Source organism: Malaclemys terrapin, chromosome 1 (assembly GCF_027887155.1).
Source record: "Malaclemys terrapin pileata isolate rMalTer1 chromosome 1, rMalTer1.hap1, whole genome shotgun sequence".
Taxonomy (NCBI): domain Eukaryota; kingdom Metazoa; phylum Chordata; order Testudines; family Emydidae; genus Malaclemys; species Malaclemys terrapin.
The window spans coordinates 296,927,611-296,940,909 of NC_071505.1; the positions used below are offsets into that span (position 1 = coordinate 296,927,611).

The following is a 13,299-nucleotide window of genomic DNA, read 5'->3' on the forward strand; positions in this document are numbered from 1 at the left end:
TCACCACAGGCTGTTCATGGGGACAGAACCTGGGAACACCAGCAGCAAAAGCACAAGCAACCAATGCTCAGCTAAAGGGGTTAACTCTGTTAGCCCACAATAGCAATCTCAGGCTCTTACCTCATGAACTTACCATGTTATCATCAAGTGGGGATAGAACACATGATCCTCAGTCCCTGTTTTTTGAGCTAAGGGGGTGGGGGAAGCCCATAGAAGTAAGTAGCAACTTTTTAGTTGCTATATATATGCCAGCCACTAGAGGGAGACATGAGCACAGCTACTTAGCCAGCACCTTACATGCACCAATTATTACTGGGTCTCAGAATCACTGAGCTTCAGTTTTAATGTAATTTCAGTGCTGGAACCCAAGAAGTCTGGGTCAGTATTACCTCTGTGCCTTCAGGATAATGCAAAGGATTTGATTTGTGTAAGTATTCAGGTAGGTTATAAATTCTGTCAAATTATGTGGTACTTGTTAATAGCACAAAATACTATTTTACTAAATTAGCTACTCAGTCTTATTGACAAGCTAAGTAACCGGAGCTCTGTCTTCATTTAAGGTGCAGTTGCTGTGTCCTAGCTAATATCACATTTGTATATTAAGAGCCAAGTGGAGAGGACACATACAGTATTAGATTACTTTTTAATAAGGAACAAAAGCTCATCTGTTTCCCTTGAAAGCAAAAGCATTGAATTTACCTTTCTTATTACAGTATTGGATTGCTTAACATCAGGAATGAAACTTTATTATCTTTCATTACAGTGCTTGATAACAAATGTTCTGAATTTTATTGTTCCTTGTTTTCCTTTTATTACAACAAAACACAAAAGCTAGAATGTGCATTGCCGTCGCTAAAGTGCTGTGTCCTCGTTTGATCTGAAAGCTGCTGTTCCGCATCACCCTTTGTACGCTCTCCATTACACAGCCTGGCTTCAGCCTCTGACAGATAACAAGTGAGAACAAAAAGAGGTGTGAAAAAAAAATAAATGAAATCGCCAAGGAGTCCCCCGCTGTGAACAGAGCCAGCTTTTTAGCCATCCCAGGAGGAAACACTGACAAAATTGCTGATGCCCTTTCTTAGACGCTGGCTTTGTCCCATGGGAGCAGATATTCTCATAGGCAAAGCTGATGCATTCAGTTCTGCTTTATCTGACAGAGCGGCTATTTTGTTTCTAAACGTCTATTGTCACTTGACATGTATCGAGTTCTGTACTTCTGTGTAACAAAAGCAACAACAAGAGCTAAAACCTCTAAGTGAAAGTGTGCTAGAAACCTGCTCAACTAACTGGTGGAGAGATGGGGAAAAGACAAGAGAAATGGAATATACCCGGAGTCAGAGAATGAGCATGAGGTGGCTAGCAGGAGAGCACAGGATAAAAGGGAGCTGGAGGAGGGTAAAGTCCCTAAGACATGCATTGTACCACTCAACACCCACCCTTCCAGTGGTTTAAAAGCAGTGATTCTGGCCTAGAAAGTTATGTTCTAGGAGCATGGTGGCTGCTAGTCAATCCGTCTATCCTAGGGTTTTATACTGCAGACTGCCATCATAACATGGGAGCACCTTCCACATAACTCTAATAATAGCAGTGGAGTCCTTAGTAGAGGCCTTCATGGCTCAGAAAGAGAATTGGAGGATTGAAGTGAGGAGAAAACAGATTCATAGAGCTCCATCGGGGAGGAAGAATTCTCTTGCTTTTCAAAGTGAGGATGCTGAAATGCAAATGGCTATGAAGGTAGTGGCTGCAAGATAAATTTGTATGGCATCACTAAAAGCTGTACTGCTGATTAGTTACATTCCCTGTAATGTGACAGCGGAAGGCTCTGTCTGCACAAAGTACAGTAACGTGACTGCTTTCACAGCTGGACTAGCATCATCAGGGTACAAATAAAGCTGTAGATAAAACTGATTATAACAGTGTTTGGCCAGGCATAGTGTATGAGGCCAAATCAGGTTCTTGAAGCTGCTTTAACTTGGGTTGAGATTGGAATAGAACATGCTTTAACACAGTTCAATACTGCTCAAACCCTGTGATGATCTGGGTTAGGTACAATAATAGTGTTTAATCCTTGCATAAGCTGTAAATCCTGATTGTTTGCCTTGTGTAGGCCAGTCAATGACCCAACTACATTTATGCCTAGATTTTGAAAGGCCTTGTTTACAACAGTGATTTGCCCAGGGTACAAAACTGGTGAACAGCCACTGTGCAGGTACAAACCCTAGTGTAGACAAGCAAAGCCCTGTGAGCTACAAGCTGCACTGGTGCAATTTACTTCAGTTGCAAGCAGGGGTAAGTCCGTAGGGGTTTTCAATGGTGTAGCCGCCTCAATACAAAAGGCTGAAATCCCCAGTGTGGACATGGTCTAAGTCACTAATCACCATGGTGAGCAGAGGAGACATGACAGCAGACTGTTCTGGATCATCTTTCCCTCTCCTTATGTGAAATAAAGTAGTAGGAGTATTTTGAAATAAATCCTTGATGTACTCACCATATGCAAGGCTGCTGCTGGTGAGCAGCTGCTGGCTGTCAGCGTGCTTCATAACAGCAATAGTCTTGCTGGCTAGATTTCCCAGATCATCTGCCTCTACAAGAAGGGGGAGGAAAGAGACCACACATGTGACAATGTGCACTGTCTATATTAGGCATTTATAGGAAGAGAAACTTTGAAACAAAGGCCTGAAAGTGCGACGAGGAGAAGGGAAGACTTTCTGGGCTACATTTTTGAAAACTGGAAACTTACCTGCACTCACAAGAACGGTATGTGCAACGGTCTGTCTGCATTTGTGTGTGCAGTTACCACAGTGACATGTGCAAATCAGGCACTCAAGTGAGTATGTTCCTTAACTTCCCTCCATTTTCTATGCTTTGACCCTAACTATATCCCCAGAATGCATAGCATGTGTAGCCTCTGTTGTTTATCATGTTCTGACTAATGATTGCACACATCTAGGAGGACGCCATAAATCTGTGATGGTTTTCAAGTTCCTGAAGTTCAAAACAATTAGCTCTTGCCAGAAACAGTCTATCTTTTCACCTAGTTAGATGTGAAGTGAGATCACATTGATTCACTTTTTGGTCACTGACATTCCCCATCTGTCAATATTTCACTAGCTAAATAAGACAGAGGCCTAAAGCTGCATCAGGTGATATGTGAGCAAATGAATGTGCAAAGAGTTTTGCATCTGGACCAAAGTAGGGTGCCTACTTTCATAGTATCTTCATTGTGTTTTGTTTTTCATGGTTTCCGCAGCACAGAAACAACTATTCAACTGCTGGGCTTTGCAAAGACAAACAGACAAGCTTATTTTGCAGCTAACTCCACTCCCTTTGATGGTTGAGCTGTGTTAGTCATGGACTCTCTTTGGCTCCCACTTGCAGGAGCCAGGGCAGCGGATGGTAGAATGGGAACAATGCATGGCTCTGTTGAGAAATGTCCTCTGCTCAAACGAACGCTGCAGTGTGAGACATGGGACTGCTCCTGTTCTATGTCCCAGGCTGGAGCGTTTGCTCAGGAAAAGGGACTCTTCCCAAGAGGCAGTGGTGCCATTTTGGTGATAATTGGGGAGAGGAGATGGCAATTTGAATCTACTGCATAAGTCATGTTTCAAAACATTTTTGGGTCCTTTTTATTTGTCTGTTTGCTCCCTCCCCTGTCCCCAATCCTCTGCTGTAGCTTCAGACTCTGTAATTCCTGTTCCTCTCTTTGCCTTGTCTCTATGCTCCCCATTTCCCTTTCACACCCTTCCCTTCCTTCGTTCTCTTGTTCCTCTGCACCTATTAACTCTCCCCTCTGCCCTCACACTACACCCTTCTATATTCACTTAAAAAAACCCAAGAACTTGTAACATTTGCCAGCCATCACCTTGATCACTCTGCTTATAGGTTACACCTTTATCCCCAAGTCTGTTGTCTGTCTTGTCTATTTAGGTTGCAAACTCTTCAGGGCAGGGACTGTGTTTCCATTTATAACTTCTCAGTCTTCTAGAGCTAAGGCCTAGATCTAGGTCCATCTCTAACCTCTAGGTATTTTTGCCATCTGTAACTTCTCTATTTCTATTATTATTCTTTGCTGCTTGTTTCATGATGAAATTAACTCTTTGGTCCCGTCACTATTATAGAATCTAAATGTTATTTTTTAAAAGTCACCCTATTATCTCACTTCCAAGTGGCAAGAACCTGAAATCTGAAGTCCTCATTAGCAGCCACACACACACGGAAAAAAAAAAAGATACTTGGCCATAATGATGTAAATGATTGAATTTTTTTAGGGTTTTTTAATGGGCTTCTAATGAATAAAATTTGGATTATTTGTTTCTTAGTTGAATTGAGCAGGTTATAATATAATTTTCAAGACTATAAAGACAACGTCCATTACATTTGGTTACAAATAATTGTATTTTAGTCACATATATATTGTCAGTTTAAAGTTACTCCCTAGAAAATGTAGTTTGTACTGACCTTAGGCCTGATAGTCAGAGATATTAAGCACCAAAACTGTCATTTAAATCAGTGGAACTGCAAGTACCCAGCACCTCTGAAAATCAGGCCCTCTGGGATTAAATGATGGTTTGAGATGTTGTATTAAACGTTAGTTTGAGGGAATAGATTTCAAACCTAAGGCAAGGATATAAGTATGCGATGTAGGTGTAATGTAGGAGGCAAAGGTGTTCTCTATGAAGTATGAGCTTTATGTTAATAAAGAGAGAAATATCATTTTGCATCCTATATATGGATTAAGACGTTTCTCTTAGCTCACCCGTCTGATCCGTGTGACTGGAGTGCTGCTTTTCTGCTCTCCCCATGATTTCATTCTCAGTTGCATATAGATTCTGCCTCAGAATATAGGTGGTCATTTTTCCTTTGCCTTTCACCTCAATTTCTCCCCTTTCAACTATTTCGAAGCCTTGATTTTGTAGAGCTCTGCACAATGGAAGATATGGGACAACCATTAGGACAAAGAAGTCTAGGTTGGGATTTGGAGCGAGAAGGATGAAGGATAAATTTTGCAGAGCAATATTTGTAGGGTTGGATGAATTTTTTTAGTGCTGTTTTTGTAAACAGAACAACACTATCAAAGGAAAAGTTTATTGTTCTAATTAGGGTTGGTCTAGAGGCTAAGCTTCTGACCTGCAATCACTTTTGCACATGCTTAGCTTTACACAGGTGACTAGTCTCATTGACGTCACAATGAGCAGATATTTATCATGTGAACAGCCTCTCTTATATTTTGTACTTTCCCCTGGCCTTTACACAGGAGCATCAAACTTAGACCCCTGTCCTGCAAATACTTACGCACATACTTAACTTTATACACATGAGTATTCACAATGAGAGCCTAACCTAGAAGCTCTTCTGTAAAGGCTGTTTATGCTGGGAAAGTACAGAACAGAAGAGGCACTGTTTAAATGTTACGTGGTTGTTCAAACATACTCAAGACATTTCTCCAAACAGGAAGGTACTCAAGCCCCAATCCTGCAATGTGTAGTGCCTGGGCAGCCTGCTGCATCCCAGAAAACCCCACTGAATTTAATGGGTAGAACCCCACCTGACTTCCGCCCAGGGGCAGCAGCCTGTCCAGCCACTGCATGTCACAGGATTGGGACCTAACCAATCTGTCTTCAGTTGCATCTTTGGCCATGGTGGGCAAAGTTCCCTGTTAACATAATGTGCAGTTAAACACAGAAAGTGACCCTGTGAAAATAATGTGAGGTTCCATATTTGTGGCTCGAAATCAACTGTGCTCACTTCACAAGTAAATATTTTTACTCAATGCAAGTCCTGCAAACTCAGCCTCTGCCCTTCTGGCTCATGCATCATCACCAGTAATAAAGATTTGGCAGCTGAAATGTAACAAATCTGTTGATGATGCATGAGTCAGAAAGGAATCCAGCTCCCTCTACCAAAACTGTTTAGCTCTCCAGTGCTAAAAGGAATAGAATATATTTGGTCAATAAAGTTAGCAAGTAAGCGCCTGAAGATGTACTTTATACAGAGCAGTTCTGTTTAGTTAAGACAGTGTCATTTGTATAAAGTTACATTTCAGATTATAACTGTTCTTTACAGTAATTATTGACAGGGTGGAATGTTTTGAGTCTTTACAATTTAGAATGTTCATCATGAGAGTTTCCAAAGTTCCATATTTAATTAGAAGCCACACGTGAATTTGTATCAGGAATGCAGAATTAAACATCCCCTAGTTGTTTAGCTTATTTAATAGCAGCTCTCCTGTGTTACATTAAAACAAGCAAATATCTTCATCCCACAAATTGCCTGTTGTTGGTTTCTGGCAGGAAAATCTTGGATTGAATGCATAAAGATACTGATGGGCATTTGAGTAATGCGAGTGGATTGGGACTTCAGGTATTTGATTGTGAACCTCTTTGGGTTTCATGCATAGAGAGTAGACTGGTTTATGATTACGGCCATAACATCACATTTATGTTGACTGTCAATCCAATCCTTCAGCTCTTACTCAGGCAAAGCTGTCATTAAATACCACAGGAATTTTGCTGGGGGTAGCAATGCAATGTAAGACTCTTTATTTATTATTTTTGGGCAGGAAGTGTTGCCATGTTAAGAAACTATTTGTGTAAGTTACTTACTGCTCTGAGAGGCAGCATGGCTGAAAAGAAGCTCCTAGTTGGGGACTGCACCTTCTTCACCCTGTCATTGCAGAGCTGTGACTGTATGCCATTGTAGCGAAGTGAGACTCACCAGTGCAGCGCCTCCTGCTGGTCATCTGGGAATTAGCTCTTTTTCAGGACATGGAGCACCTTCTGCAGGCTGCTGTCTTGCCTGCTGCTGGCCCCATGTCCCTTCCAGACCCCAGTGCCCTTTACCTCAGGGTTCTGCCCCAGCAGTACCCCCACTCTCTGGGTCTCCCCTCCCAGGGGAACCCCCAACCCTCTATCCCCACATTGCCTCAGTGGCTACTGCCAGTTGTCATCTAGCCCCCCGCTCACTGGGGCAGACTGCAGTCTGTAAACTATTCATCACTGGCAAGGGGGGTTTGGACCTGCTGCCTTTACCTAACCCCAGGCTACACCTCTGCAGCCCCAGTACCTCTAGGCCTTGCACAAGGTCTGCAGCCTGGGGAGTTAACAGGCTGGAGCTCCCCCGCTCTTCTTGCCTTTTCCCAGCACTACTCAGGATCGTTCTCTCCCAGGCAGCCTGGTCCTTCTCTCTCTACAGCTAGAGAGAGACTGACTTAGCACCTGGCTCACAACCCTTTTATAGGGCAGGCTGTGGCCTGATTGGGGCGTGGCCCCAGCTGTGGCTGCTTTCCCAATCAGCCTAGCCTTCTCTCTCCAGAGCAGGGTAACTGTCCTGCTACAGCCATCAAACCTTGTATGTGCAAAGTGCTTGTAAATAGGCACTTTGTGTGGGTGTTGCTTGAGCAACGGGTACCGTTGCGTCATAGTTTAAATCTGAGTCCCTAAACTGTATCCCTCAGTGAATTGTTTTGAGATTATTAGTAAGTGTGAAAATGAAACTTTATCATGTGTGTTTCCAGATTGAAAAGTACTGTGAGCTAAATGGAGTTGGTGCTCTGTGCCTACATTGGCTCTCATCCAAGAGAGAAACTGTTTGTGTTATTAATGCTATAAACAGAAGAGAAGGAGGAAAAGAATTCTGGATTGTTTTGGGTCTCATTATTTAACCTTTTGACACTACCTGAATGCTGTTGGGCTGAGATGGATTTTGTTAGGAAGTCCATGACTTTCCATCCGAGAAGCTGTGTTGACAGTGTCTCCAAACAAGCAATACCTGGGCATCTTCTCACCAACCACTCCAGCCAAAACTGGTCCTGTGTGGATCCCAACTCTGATCTGTCAGTATAAACCCAACATGATATTTTGAAAATCATATTGGCTCTTCATTGAGGTCAGCAGCCCATCCCCATCCACCACCCCATTGGATAGTACTGAGCGGTCTCTTCCCCTGTTCTGGGAACTAAGTAGCGGTGCTAGAAAGACCATCAAAGACAACATATGTAGTATAGTATAGTTTGGAAACTCTGCTTTTAAGGTATAGCAAGTCTAAAAAATTGTCTTACAGGTTTCCAGAAAAAGGAGCTGATATTACAATTCAGCAAACAATGAAATGGAAGGAGGACTGGCTGCATCTTCTGGCGTTCTCTGTATATCACGCTTCTATTTCTGGCCCTGCCAGACTGGGTGGATAGCGGGGCAAGTTCCATTCAGGCGTACAGTGGGCACAACTCCCATTGATCTTAGTGGGAAATTGGCACCTGTTCACACCAGGACTGAACTTTATTTTGCATCTTACTAAGTAAAGCCTGAACCTGCCATGTAGCAATTAAACTGGTACAACTCCCATCAGTATCATCATATTGATAATATACCCAAAGGAATTTAACCATTGACCAATGTAAAAGGTGTTGCTCAGGGATCGGCAACCTTTGGCATGCGGGCTGTCAGGGAAATCCGCTGGCAGGCCAGGATGGTTTGTTTACCTGCAGAGTCCGTAGGTTCGGCTGATCGCAGCTCCCACTGGCCACGGTTCACCGCTACAGGCCAATGGGGGCTGTGGGAAGTGGTGGGGGCTGAGGGATGTGCTGGCCGCCGCTTCCCGCAGCCTGCAACGGCGAACCGCAGCCAGTGGGAGCCGTGATCAGCCAAACCTGCAGACGCTGCAAGTAAACAAACCGTCCCGGCCCACCAGCGGATTTCCCTGACGGGCCACGTGCCAAAAGTTGCCGATCCCTGGTGTTGCTTTTTCCCAGCATTTGTGGTCCGTAAGACTTGAAACAAGAAAACAAACCAGAGCAATCTTGCACCAGAGAACAGATGCACACAGCTCAACTAGGGTGAAATTCATCTCATGCAAAGGGCTAAATTTCACCTAAGGACAGTAGCCTATTGCCTAATGGAAGTTGCATCAATGTCTCAGAATAAACCTTACCTCTATGCATACGACATACATCATTCAATCTACCCACACTTAGCTTTGTCCTCTGTAAGCTGGCTGTTATCTCACTGCTTTGCTGTAAATTATTGTCAAAGAAAATACTAATAAAAATTGGTTATAGAAAAGCCCTGCACTGTTCTTTCTACAGCCCTATTCCCTCCTCTGGATTAGGCAGTGGTCCTTTCTGGTAATAGTTCACACTGCATTTGTATAGTTGTGCAGTAATGATTTGTAAAATGGCTTATACTTTCTCAGCTAACAGGAAAAAAAGCCACCGCCCTGCTCTGTGTTAAGCAGCTCAGACAAAGGAGAGGCGAGGTTGGAATAAATCAGGGTCAACTACTTTTGTTCTTGTTCGGGAGCCATTAACTGACTTGCTAATTATGTACAGACACAGATGCCAATAAAGATACAGCAGATCCCAATGGACTTGCTCCTGCAAGCTGATGAACATGTGCCTAAGTGCTTTGCTAGATTCCCGATTAGTGCTCGGCACCAGGCAGGATTGAGGCCTAAGGCCCAAATTCAGCAAAGTACATAAATGCATTATTATTTGTATTACTGTAGCACCTCAGAACGCTTGCTTAAAGCTACTCACCCACTTAGGCTGTGATTCAGCAAAGCACTTAAGTGCAGTACTTTGTATCAAACTGAGTTCACCTGTTTTATACCTGAATAGGCTCTCCAGTGATGGGGTTCATCACCTCTCTGGCAGCAGTTCTCATACCCAGTGCAAAATTGGCCACTCTTTTGGCATGACTGGCAATAGGCACGGGGACTCCTCCAACTACCATGTATGCATCGCCTATTGTTTCAACCTGACAGACAAGGGGAAAAATGCAGTAGTCAGACAAGGCCTGATTCAAAGCCCATTGAAGTCAATGGAAAGGCTCCTGTTGACTTCACTGGAAAGCAAAACGCCCAGTCCTGTAAGGTGCTGAGTGCCTTGCTCTCCCATTGAAGTAACTGGGGTTTGGATTCGTTCATCATGTCACAGGTCTGGGGATGAATCTAGGGTGTAGCTGTATATGAAATCTTTTTTCATTATACTTTATATACTTTATAAACTCTCCAGTGACAAACTCTTAGTTCCTGAATCTTCATGTTGGGGAGAATAGGGAGGTGGGATGGTCCCCCAAATTTTCATCTCAAAAGTTTGAAAATAAGTCAAACTGTGTGTTGTGGTGATAGCCATTCTTCTACATTTTAGCCTCTCTTTAGAATTTCAAATATGGGAAACAAAAGTGCAGTAAAGAATAGCACAGAACACAAGTAACAAACACTTACTTTATACACGTTGTGAACACTGGTTAATCGATCAAACTTTGAATACATGGAATTCAGCATGTTCACAATTTGGATAGGCTCACAGGCTGAGCAGATATTTGTGAATGTCACTATATCACTGAAGAGAATCGTGCAGGAATTAAATTCCCCTGAGGGAGAAATCAGATATGAGATGCATATTTCTTTATAAAAGCATCCACTGTTATTTGACTACGTCAATAATAAAAGTTGACAATAGATTTCTGTAATCTGCCAAACAAAATCCTATTGACTAGTTTGAGCCAAAGCACACAGAACTCAATGGAAAGACGCCCATTAACTTCAATTGGTATCAGATCAGGCCTAAAACTAAGAACCTAAAATGCCCAAATTGTATTGATGGGCTCCACCTAAACCAAAACGGAACCAGATTGCTGGCGCTTAAACTTAAAAAGGTCGTAGAACAGTTTTTAAACTAAGGGCTAGGGGAAAGCCAACAAGTGCGGAAGAGCATGTGGTTCGGACAGAGACATCCCGTAGGGGAGGATCTATAAATGGAGATTCCCTATGTCCTAATAAGGAGGAGAGGATGGAAAATGATGAAATACAGGGAGGATCTGATGAGAAACAGTCAAATGAGAAAAAGTCCCATTCAATTATGTCATGCACTAGGGGACAACCAAAAAATGACAAGTTTTTAAAATGCTTATATACCAATGCTAGGAGTCTCAATAATAAGATGGGGGAACTAGAGTGCCTAGTATTAAATGAGGATATATTGGAAATGGAAAAGGTTCAGAAAAGGGCAACAAAAATAATTAGGGGTAGAGAGCGGCTTCCGTATGAGGAGAGATTAATAAGACTGGGACTTTTCAGCTTGGAAAAGAGGCGACTAAGGGGGGATATGATAGAGGTCTATAAAATCATGAATGGTATAGAGAAAGTAAATAAGGAAGTGTTATTTACTCCTTCTCAAAACAAGGGGCCACCAAATGAAATTAATAGGTAGCAGGTTTAAAACAAACACAACAAAGTATTTTTTCATGCAATGCACTGTCAACCTCTGGATCTCCTTGCCAGAGGATATTACGAAGGCCAATACTATAACGGGGTTCAAAAGGGAGCTAGATAGATTCATGGAAGATAGGTCCATCAATAGCTATTAGCCAGGATGGGCAGGAATGGTGTCCCTAGCCTCTGTTTACCAAAAGCTGGGATTGGGTGACAGGGCATGGATCACTTGATGATAACCTGTCTGTTCATTCCCTTTGGGGCACCTGCCATTGGCCACTGTCAGAGGACAGGATACTGGGCTTGATGGACCTTTGGTCTGACCCAGTATGGCCATTCTTATGTTCTTATGAATTTCCATGAGATGTGGGCACCTGACTTTGGTACGCTCCACTGAAATCCCAGCCTGAATATTTTAATATTTAAAGCTATACTGTCATAGCTGGCCACAGTTCAGCTGTATCTTTTATCTGTTTGCAACATTCTTCTAATCTGTTAGATGGGTTTTAAAAAAATACGGTTCCTATAATGGACTTATATAAAGTTATGCAAATACCCCAGTGACTATGAACAAACCTCTCCTGTTAAGACTGCTGGACTGGACCCAGAATGTTTTTTACAGCTTGTTTTGAAAAATATCAATTTTTCAGCGAAGAGTTTAATAGTAACTCTAAATTCAAGTTCACAGTTTTGTGCAGTCAAGTTCTGAAGCTCAGCTTTAAAGGCACAGACTAAATTTGTGCATGTAAATTGGGTAGATGCCAGAAGTTAAGGGCAGTGTTAGATGGCTATTTGATTTGCATGGGCAAATGTGTTTTGTTCACACAACTGCAAATGTTTGACCACCTGCCAATTTAAACACCTACTTACGTGTTTTGCTGCATGGGGCTTATGAAATCAACCTTTCTTGTTTTAGTGGTTACCAGGTTAAAATCAAAAGAACATATAATCCATATGTGCACATCTTACCCTCACATGAAACCAGCCCTGCTCTTGATTGGTGATAGAGTATTCACCCTTTCAGAACTGCACAATTTTGCCTTTGGGGTTAGATAAGGGTAGTGGTGGTATCACATGCATTTTCTTATTCAGTGACTGCGGAAGGGAATGCCCATGGAATATTCAGTCATAAAGGCAACTGACAAGTTTTTAAGGCCAGCCACACTAGTTGAACCTGAAGAGTGTGAGTGATAATGAAAGTCCAGTACCTGCTTCCACCTTTTTGCCCTCCTTGAGCAGATTGGCTACATGTTTCGGCAGCATGGCATACAGCAAGGTTTCTGTTTTCTTCTTTTCAGCCTCTAAGTTTTTTGAGAGGATCCTGAGCTCTTCCTTCTTTCGCTCCAGCTGGTTGGACAGCTCTATCTCTGCCAGACGCTGCTGGTTCAGGAGAATGAGGTCCCTTGTTGTGTCATGTTGCGCAATGTCGGAGATGTGCATCTTTTGTTCCTCCAGCTCCTCTAAACTGCGGAGCTTTGGTGAACACAGGTACATCATGCACTGTATGGACTCCATCCAGATCATTTGTCCTTTAAATAGAAAGGCATGTAGCAGTTCCAACACATTTTGATTTACTCCCCTACATATTCCCTGCCTGAAAACTTTCCCAACCTGTACATGAGTCACTGGCAATTCAGCTACGGTTAATTTTTCAGATACATGCAGTATTACTTTCCTCAACACACTGAGCAGGGCCGGCTCTACCATTTTTGCCGCCCCAAGCAAAAAGAAAGAAAGAAAGAAAGAAAAGAAAAAAAAGCCGCTCAGACTGCCTCCCGAACTCCTGAAGCAAAAAACAGCGCCCGAACTGACGAAGCAAAAAAGCCTCCCGGACTGTGCCGCCCCAAGAATGGACGGAATGCTGCCCCTTAGCATGTGCCGTCCCAGGCATGTGCTTCCTCTGCTGGTGCCTGGAGCCGGCCCTGACAATGAAACACTTTGGGGGGAAATCCTGAAATACTTGGCATTTTTATAAACTAACATAGAGTCTGCATGCACAAGCCAGGGTTAGTATGTGACTGTGGAATATACAATGGTTGGGCATGATGCAAAAAGAAACAAAAGGATATACCTAAAAAATTGCTCTCATTG

At 42.9% G+C, this 13,299-nt stretch overlaps 1 protein-coding gene across 1 annotated transcript in view; it reads right to left on the reverse strand.

The window, feature by feature from the left end:
* Positions 1–624: 624 nt before the first annotated feature.
* LOC128829662 (guanylate cyclase soluble subunit beta-2-like) overlaps positions 625–13,299 on the reverse strand; it is a 30,512-nt gene continuing 17,837 nt past the window's right edge. Inside the window, exons 10-16 of the mRNA XM_054015141.1 lie at positions 12,417–12,737; positions 10,219–10,367; positions 9,603–9,749; positions 7,675–7,829; positions 4,757–4,920; positions 2,489–2,584; positions 625–940 (exon numbers count right to left, since the gene is read on the reverse strand). Coding sequence (XP_053871116.1) covers positions 813–940; positions 2,489–2,584; positions 4,757–4,920; positions 7,675–7,829; positions 9,603–9,749; positions 10,219–10,367; positions 12,417–12,737 — 1,160 coding nt within the window. The 3' untranslated portion in view covers positions 625–812. The remainder of the gene's footprint in view (positions 941–2,488; positions 2,585–4,756; positions 4,921–7,674; positions 7,830–9,602; positions 9,750–10,218; positions 10,368–12,416; positions 12,738–13,299) is intronic.